Here is a 9,188-nt window from a genome sequence, read left to right as displayed (position 1 = left end):
TCAGTAAAGATTGATGGTGGCAATGATCTCGTTTTCTTTAGACATGTGTGACACATACATTTGCATCTGAACTACTTGTCCAGGCTCACTTAAGCCAGTGAAGAGTTAACGGGCACTTCTTTACCACTAGAAAGCAAATTGTGTGGAGTTAGAGGGGTGAAGTATGGCTGAACCTTCAGGGGCAAGTGTTGAAAGAACAGATGTCTGTAGTAGATCAGCAGACTCCTCTCCACCAGCATGCACAGTTGGTGCATGTTTATCATTAAAAATGCCTCCCTCCTCCCATGCAGACAGTCCATATACCTAGGACTGAGGGCTTAAAGCTTTTGCAAATTTGTCCCTTGCATGGTAAGAGTTCTTACAGTGTTGTGCTGAGGAGAGCACAGAGGGATTGGAGGAGCAAGAAAGCCTACAGCTTCTTCCTTTTTTCAGATTGAACAACTTAGGTAAACAAAGAGTAAAGTGGTGCACACATCAGATGCAAGACTGCAGTATGTATTCATAAGTAAAAGTTAAACAAATACAGTATTCAATAATGTAATTTTGTTGGCCTATTAGTAAACTTTAGTGCTAATGTGGAGACAGAAGGCTATTCACCAGGTGTCTGCAGATAATCTAAACATCATGTGCTAGTTTATGAGTACACACTTTCATGCCTTCTCAGAAAGAGAGCATTTTTATAAGCAGCTAAACTACTTCAGCTTGTACACCTAGAAACATTCCAGTGTAGAGGAGATGAGAAGCAAACAGGAAAAGGAGAGGCATCCCTGTGTGATTGCTGTTGTGGAGGAGAACACAGATTAATCCCTTCGTAGTACCCTAGCATTTTGGGCTATCTCTTGTAGACAGTTACACTGATTTGATGGTATTCACTACTAACTTTCTACTTGAATACCACTTTGTTTTATTTTGGGTTTGTTTTTATTTTGCTTTCCTAGTGAGAGTGAAGCAAGAGAAAAGCCATAAACCAGTGTGGGGCAGCTCTTGAGATAAGTGTTTGTGAGCTATTTGCAAAGGCAAAACTGCTTGCCCTCTTTTGGAAGACACAGCCCATCACCTTCTGCATGGTGTTCTGCTGAGGGCATAGGTGGCTTTGCATTTTTAGGGTAAGGCAAAGGATTGACTAAATACTACTGATTTAAGGTGAGAGGGAGCTTTTTTTCCTTGTCTTTTTTTGTTGTTCCCAGGATCTGCCCCTTGTAGCCATAAATAAGAGGATGAGTTTGGCTGCATCACGCACAGTTTCGCCAGAAATAGCATCCAAGGCTGCATAAAAACTAGGAACAGGATTCTTTGACTCTGAAGCATTGCTGTGAGAAGGACATCACAAGTGTTGATTGACAATGTTTTTTTTAATTTCCAGTGGAACTTGCACCAGAATAAAATTTGTTTGTGGATCTCTTAGCCAGATGGCAAGTGAGGTTCCAGTTATAATCTGATAACAAGTAATTAAGTTAAAAATGCATATGCTAAATTAGAGAAGTTGCGCAGAATCTAGAAGAGACACAGATTAGAGTCAGGCAAAAGATAAAAGCATAATCTAAAACAGTAGGTGCAAGGAGTAAATGGAGGACTCTGAGTCAACTATTTCACTTAAAGGGTAACTAGCATATGGAACAAGTTACCCAAAAAGGCTGTTGACATAAAGAGTAGAAATGAATTCCAGACACACCTCCTTCTCTATGAATGGAGAAAGTAGAGACACATGAGGGGAAAAAAAACAAACAGGGAAGTGTGGTGGAGATCAAACAGACAGGCAGGTGTGTTAGGCTAGAGGTAGATCTTTCTCCAGATCATAAAATTCCTTCATCTGGTGGATTGTCGGGATATCGCCATTCAGGCCCTAGAGAATATTTGTCTTTCCCAGTAGCATTGTAGTTTCATGGAGTGGCAAAGCTTCAATTCACACTCTGGGTTTTTGTAGGCATTCTCCTTGCCTTAGGGTCTGTGCCTGTCTCAAACTGTAAAACCATTTTTATGCAGAAGCCTGTTGAGCTGCACTGTTGCCCTGAGCCTGATCCAGCCAGGAGTGTCCTTCCTTCTCTCCATTGCTTACATCATTGTCATTGGTGAAACTTTTTTTTTTTTCCCTTCTGTCAAGAAAGCTTGAGTACTGAATTCATGTTTGCCATTTTCCTTAGTGTGTTTAGCACAGACAAGGCACAGTTCAAGAATGGATTATGTAGAAATTGTTCAGAATTTTCTTTCATCTTGATTGAGGCCATTTGCCTTCAGATGAAAATGTCACTGACTTAATAGCACAGTGAAAAAAAAAAGCGAAGATTTTCTGTCATAGCTAATGAGAAATTTTTATGTTACTGTCTTTCAGAAGACTTAATATTCAAGATGGGAAAAGCTATGACTTTTCAGAGAAACTATGAGAAGTGATATTTCAGCTCTTTTTTTCTTTTTACTTCTGACATTGAGAATCTCAATGAATTGTGTATCAGTTATTTGAAAGTCCTGAATAGTTTTAAGTTTACAAAAGCAGAGGAAAAAAGGCAACTAAGATAGGTAGGAGCAAATCAGTAGTGATGTTGTAATGAAATGATGTGTCTTTTTGCTAGGCTGGCTAGTGACACGCATTTCATTACTACAGCATTACTTACAGCAAAAATAATGCTGAAAGCAAATGCATTAGCAACTATTTATTTTCTTTAACTCTGAGTACTAAAGTAAATAAAATGTATTAGTGTGTTTTATGGTCTTGTTTTAAGTTCCAGGGACTACATGTGAGTTCAGAGGGTTGAAGAGAGGCTTCTTTGTTCCCCATAGAACAAATTTATTTTAAAAAACAACCACCCCCCCAAAAAACCAACCAAACCCAAGAAACTGAGAGGAGAAGAGTTATCTGGATAACATTGGGTCCTTCCTCTTTGGCTGAAACTCTTGCGTTGAAGTGATTTCCTTCACACAAGCTCTTGGGGCTGCTCAGGTGAAGTAATGGATCTGTTAACAGTCCACATCAAGTGAGGATCTGATCCTTCCTATTTATGCTATTGTCAGTACCTTGTTCAGTACTTGAGCAGAAATGTAGGTGTTCTGGAAGATTCCCAAAACCTCAGTGATGCATTCATATAAGTGAAATCATAATTGGAGGAAAAGGATTTGCAGCGTGCTGGTGAGGAGTGAATTGACAATGGTTATTAAATAAGTACAGGAGTTGAAAAGAACCCTATGTCTTATGTTATCTGTTGCATTTTTTTTTCCTCTGAACCGTGTGTTTTTCTAGTGAGTCAGTCTTTATTTTTCTTACAGGAAATACTGACTGAATCATAAGACTAGACTATTTCCATTTTCTTACAGCACATGAGAATGTGCAGCCTTTAATCCTGCAAGACTATGGAAGTTTGTTCTTGGAGAAATCTTTTGTGAGACTGTTTGTTAAAGTGACAATTTTAAAAGCTGCATTTTTTTTCCATAGACTGTTTATACCATGGCTCAGTTTCCCTTCCCACAACTGGCAGAATTAAGGGAGAAATACACGTACAACATTACTCCTTTCCCTGCAGCAGTAAAATCAGCTTCACTTTCAGGGTAAGTTTGAAATGCTCTGCTTATGGCATATAGGGTTATTGTTTACCCGAGACAGATAGTGAAAAGGCAGGTGGCATCCTCCCTTGTAGACTCCTGAAGAAGATAAAGATATTTGGTAATGATCATATTTGAGATCATATTTCTCTTATGTTCTCATTTGACAGAAGGCTAGGCAGAACCAGAGACAGTGATGAGGAGAATGACCTAGATGATGAAGACTCAGTTGCCAATGCGATCGGCTGTCTTGGACCATTAAGTGGATTTTTGGCACCAGAGCTCCAAAAATACCAAAAACAGATGAAAGGTAAAAGTGCTTTTGTTCATTTTGGAAAATGTAGTTAAATCTGCACAATCTTGCAGAAATTGTCTGTAGCTTCCTCTGTGAAAGCTCCTGTGAAAATTCTGCTTTATATTCACATAGAGATTACAGAAGGTACCTAATTACTTGGTCTGTGGTCCGTGAAGTTGTCTTCAAAGTAAAGTCTGAGTGCTGTGTATATACAATAAATGACAGTATGGGTTAAGGATTTGGCTACAGCAGTGGTTAAAAACCAAATCCATAGTGTTGCCCACCCACAAAAAAAGCAGCACATGCATGGAAAAAAGTCCACCCTAAATCCATCCTTATTTCAAAGAAAGCTGTTAGGTAGTCAGCATTTTCAAAAGAATGTACATGTAATAAATAGTCTTGAGCTTTATTAGCATATGCATGGCTCATACTGGAACCTGTCTGCAGTGAGTGAATTCTGTAGATCATTTCACCGCCCTTTTGGCCAAACCTTGAGACTGTTGTGTGTTTTGGGTATATTCACATTTTTATAAAATTGGATGTGGTTTAGGGTGTTCTGACAAAATGTCACTATTCAAACATCTGCACATTGAAATAAAATTTATGACAGAATTGTGTGTTCACCTGTGCAAGCTCTACAGTCAGAACACAATTCTGATCCATACAAGAAAATCTCATAATTTGTTAATTTGCAGCAGCCTTTACAAAATGGTACTGGATCAACAGTGATTTCATGATATCCTGGGACAGCATGTAGTTATTTATTCCCAGCCCACTCCCACCTTCCCCCCAAAAAAACCCCAGACTGATGTAACAGTCGCTGCTATCTGATTACACATCATCGTTCTTGTGGCTTGGTTTTGCTGAGACATATAAGCTGCAATTTTCCTCTTAATTGCTGTGGTGTTTTGTTTTTCCCTTCCTGAGGGACTGTGAGTCTCTACCTGCTGCTTCATGCTAGCACATAGTCAGAACATCAAACTGCTGTTGCAAACTAAGCCAAAGACGACAAATAAACATCCCTTGAAAAAGAATTATCCCCTTGACCCTGGAGTGTCAGTTTGGTGGTGCATCAGAAACAGCTGTGAAAATAAGTTGTGCTGCTGCTGTTGCTGTGCAGCTTTTGGTCAGAGATGCTCTCAAGTTGCCTGGTCCTCAGCTGCTCTGCACTATCCCTTTTGTTGCTACTAGCAACTTTCACCCTGCGATGCTCTGTTTTTTGATGCTTCTTGCTGGTACCACTGGGTTGGTTGTTTAATCTCATGCCTGCTTGACTGTAGTGTCTGGCATTGTTAGCCTGCTCTTTGACCGATTGAGTGTCTTTAATAATAAGTTCCTGAATTACTTTAGTAACAGCTTGATGTAGTTTTGGGTAACTGAAGAACTGTGCTTATCACTTTGCATTGCTATGTTAATTGATTTTTGTGCTCTTTAAACTCCCCTCAAACCCTTGCTATTCTTAAGCAGTAGTTCTAGAAATGTAACACTTCTTTTTATAAATAGTACAGCTTTGTTAAATATGCATATTATAATACATTTTTAATTAAAGACTACAGTTAAATAAGACTGTAGGAATCATACCTAGACTTCCCTTGTAGATAATCTGTGAAACTCTTGAGGATGCCAGTTTACTCCTCATCTCCACTTTATTCCCACTCTGTACAGATCAGAATGAAGAACAAAGTCTGGGTTCCAGTAACATTGCAGAATTAAGTCCAGGAGCAATAGACTCGAGCCGAAGCGAGTATCATGCCGCTTTTAACAGCATGATGATGGAGCGTATGACCACGGATATTAATGCACTGAAAAAGCAATATTCCAGGATAAAGAAGAAGCAGCAACAGCAGGTTCACCACGTGTATATCAGAGCAGGTAACATACCAAAACATGCTTCACTTACTGGTTTATTACAAGCTAACTTCATCCTAGGAGACAAGACAAATAACATTCCTTGACGTTTGACCAAATAGACAAAACAAGAGAGACTGATGGAATATATAACACATCAGCAGTAAAATGGGTACCACTTCATACAGAGAGATTGGAAATAAGAAGATGATGTTTTTTCTTCTTTTGTCAGGATCTGAAGATGACGACCCTGGGATTTTTTTAGGTCCCAGGGACCAGCTGAACAATGGTATTTAAAAGTGTCTTTGCTATCTGGGTGCATTGTGTTGATCTCTCTGATTAAAAACTTTAAATCTTTGGCATTCTTGGAACTGACATACTGATGCACTGGCAAGTGAAATGAGGAGATGAGTACACTTTAGATCAAGTGGCAGGTAGCTTCCTAGCTGGTCCATATTATCCTAACTCCTCTGAGTTCATCCAGTTGTGGCAAATTATGCAGCTGAAGAACTGGCTTAGATGTTCCGTTGTGGCTGACAGTTTGCCTAGCCATGATGGCATTGCTGTGAGGATTGAGCTGAACATCAGTCCATTGTTTAGCAATCCATGTTGCAGAGCCTATTTCCCCAACTGGCAAACTCAACAACGCAGGGGTCAGTGTGAACAGCGCAGCTGAAGGTTTTAGTGCATGGGCAAGCTGAACGCAGCCCACCCCACTCATTCCTCCCTACTTAGGTGTCGTCTTTCTAAAGCAGCATGGAACCATGCAGATGGGTCACTGGAGAATTTTTATTCCTCTTCTACATTGTCTAAACTTGTCCTAGCCATGAACATTTGATCTTAAAGGTCTTTTCCAACCTAAATGGCTCTGATTTGAATACACAGATCTTCAACCTTTCATGAACGTTATTTGTAAGGAATTTTTTTTTTTATTAAATATTGGCAAAGTATTTGCTTTGAACAAAGGCTGTAGCCAGCAGAAACAGTGCAAACAGTAAAATGTTGATTCCCAAGGATTGCCAACCCCCACTCCCCAAACACCATCCTTTCTAATCTTACTAATCACAGTGTGGGGCTGGGTTTGTGGTTTAATCAAACTGTCATCTAATTACCTAATTCTGAGTCTACTGTTCTGGTTTAATTAGAGGACCTAATAGAAAAGAGTTGGTACAGATTATCCATTAAAAATAGTGGTTCATCATCTAGTCACACAAGCTTCATAAAGAGGCTTATTTGACTGACCTTGTTTAGGGACTAAATTACCTCTTGTGGTTGAAAGAGAAATTAAGGAGAAGGGAAGATCAGAAGACAATATTAATGGTAAACTATCAGTTACAGTGCAATTCCAAAAACTGAGAAACTGTTTTTGTTACGATTTATTTTCATAGTATTCCTGGCTCAAATCTTATCCATAGGTCAGAAGCAGGGAGGGAGGACAGAAAATCTTTATTATAGAAGTTACAGCTTTGTGTTTGACTCAAAGATGTTAAGAGAAATTCAGTGTTTAGTTTTGGGGTTTTTTTGGTTTTGTGGGTTTTTGGTTTTTTTTTTAAGTAGAAGTCAGTCCTATAAACCTTTCTGTATCTCAGGAGAGGCATCAAATTTGGTGGTGGACCCTTAGAACATTAAGTTGTTTTGATCTTTAACAATACTGTGTTTCTTTTAAACACTTTCTTTCAGACAAAGGGCCAGTTACCAGCCTCCTCCCTTCTCAGGTAAACCATTCCCCGGTGATAAACCATCTCCTTTTAGGAAAGAAGATGAAATTAAATAACAGGTCTCTCAAAAATGCTATTATTCACATCCCAAGTCATGCTACAGGGAAGATGTCTCCCATTCCCCAAGAAGATCTTAAAACAAAACTGAACTCTCCATGGCGCACTCACATACGAGTTCATCGAAAAAATATTGCTAGGGCCAAAGGCCAGCTGGGCTATGGGGATACCATAGGACTGATAGATGAGCAGAGCGAGAGCTGTAAAACAAATAGTCCTGGTGCAAAGGAGGAGACTTCAAAACATTCTGGTGTTGGAGAAAGAGAAGAAGGTGGTTTGGATGACAGGACTACTCGAACAGCTGACCAGCAGTCATCTGAGCCAGGCTCTACGGACAGCAGTACAAACCTATCAGTGGTTCAGCTAAAACTGGAAGCACTGGAACTCACCTCAGATAACAAAACCGATGCTGAGTCAACATCCCATCAGTCCAGCCAGCCACGTTTATTGGAGTCCTCCAGTTCATCCAGCGACAGTGGAAACCTGGCTAAATCTCCCCAGCCTGGGAACCCAAAACCGCAAGTCTTCAATCCTTTTCCCAGTGTCAAGCCCCTTCGAAAGTCAGCTACAGCCAGGAATTTAGGGCTGTATGGCCCCACTGAAAGAACGCCAACTGTACACTTCCCACAAATGAGCAGAAGTTTTAATAAGTCTGCCAGTGGCAGCAGTGGGACCAGGAAACGATGATGTACTACCTGGCACTTTCTATTTATCACAAAAAATTTGTATTGAGGTTGTTTGTTTGTTTGTTTGTTTTTTAATGTGTGCGTGTGTATGCGTGTCCCAAAGCATTTCTAATCTTCAATTAAGTAACGGGAACAAAAGTGGTTACCAGATGTATAAATATGTGTCTTTGAAAATTGTGCTCCTGTGTTGTTATGGGATAGATTAGTGAAGCTGCACTCTGGCACGCTGTTTTCAATTCTGATGGTTCTGTGGTAAAATAAACACGATTTGCAGTGTGAAGCATACCATTTCTTTAAATCTAACTCAGACATAAAATCACCGACTGCCTTTAACCCCTCAGCCCCCCGTGGCTGCCTCCCGTCTCTTTTCAAAGCTGGACAGACAAATTGTCTGGTGCAGCAGATGCATGTCACACTTTTTATGGCTGTTATGCAGCTTCCCCGTTCGACCTCATCATCACGCTCTGTGAGTAGCTGGAGAAGCCATGACTAACAGAAGCACAAGCAGCCCTACCAATCAAAAGTGTAACTTTGTGTCTGACATCACTGCTTACCTACTGGGCCGTCTGGCTTCAGACATTCTTGAACAGCATTTTGTGCTTCTCTTCTCACAGCAGTCCTCTGCTGATAACTGTTTTTAATATAAATGCAATCACTGAGCATGTGAATAGCAGGATCCACAATGCTGGTTTGCTCCTTTTCTGATGTATGTACATGGATACACTTCTGTTACTTACTGCTGGAGAGCTGCAGCACTGCAAAATTGGGAATTGGGTACAACTCTATGTGTAGTTACATGATTATTATGGCACATCCTGGTTTCAGTGGATTTAAAAGCAATTCTCTAGGTTACAGACTTGTAGTTAAATAATATTTTCCATCTTAGCAGTAGGTAAAATATATGAATGTTCAGAGTAGCTTAGGGTTTAAAATTCTATAAATGGAGCAATTAGATACTTAGGGTGCCACTTATTAAAAGCCAAGACATCAGCCCATGTGTAAGTGGAATGGACCCATGGGACTGCTGTGGACTTCCACGGCTTGGTTCTGGTT

At 40.0% G+C, this 9,188-nt stretch overlaps 1 protein-coding gene across 2 annotated transcripts in view; it reads left to right on the top strand.

Annotated features, from left to right (window-relative positions):
- TBC1D30 (TBC1 domain family member 30) overlaps positions 1-8,401 on the top strand; it is a 24,258-nt gene extending 15,857 nt beyond the window's left edge. The window contains exons 8-11 of one of the 2 annotated variants that reach the window (XM_029084107.1): positions 3,425-3,537; positions 3,702-3,841; positions 5,492-5,698; positions 7,427-8,401. In XM_029084107.1, the coding sequence (XP_028939940.1) occupies positions 3,425-3,537; positions 3,702-3,841; positions 5,492-5,698; positions 7,427-8,136 (1,170 nt within the window). In that variant the 3' untranslated portion in view covers positions 8,137-8,401. Of the gene's footprint in view, positions 1-3,424; positions 3,538-3,701; positions 3,842-5,491; positions 5,699-7,354 lie in introns of both variants that reach the window. The other variant, XM_029084106.1, reaches the window with a different exon arrangement.
- Positions 8,402-9,188: the final 787 nt, after the last annotated feature.

This window comes from Antrostomus carolinensis, unplaced genomic scaffold, assembly GCF_000700745.2.
Source record: "Antrostomus carolinensis isolate BGI_N321 unplaced genomic scaffold, ASM70074v2 scaffold533, whole genome shotgun sequence".
In the NCBI taxonomy this organism is placed as follows: Eukaryota; Metazoa; Chordata; class Aves; order Caprimulgiformes; family Caprimulgidae; genus Antrostomus; species Antrostomus carolinensis.
This window is presented reverse-complemented; position numbering and strand designations above follow the sequence as displayed.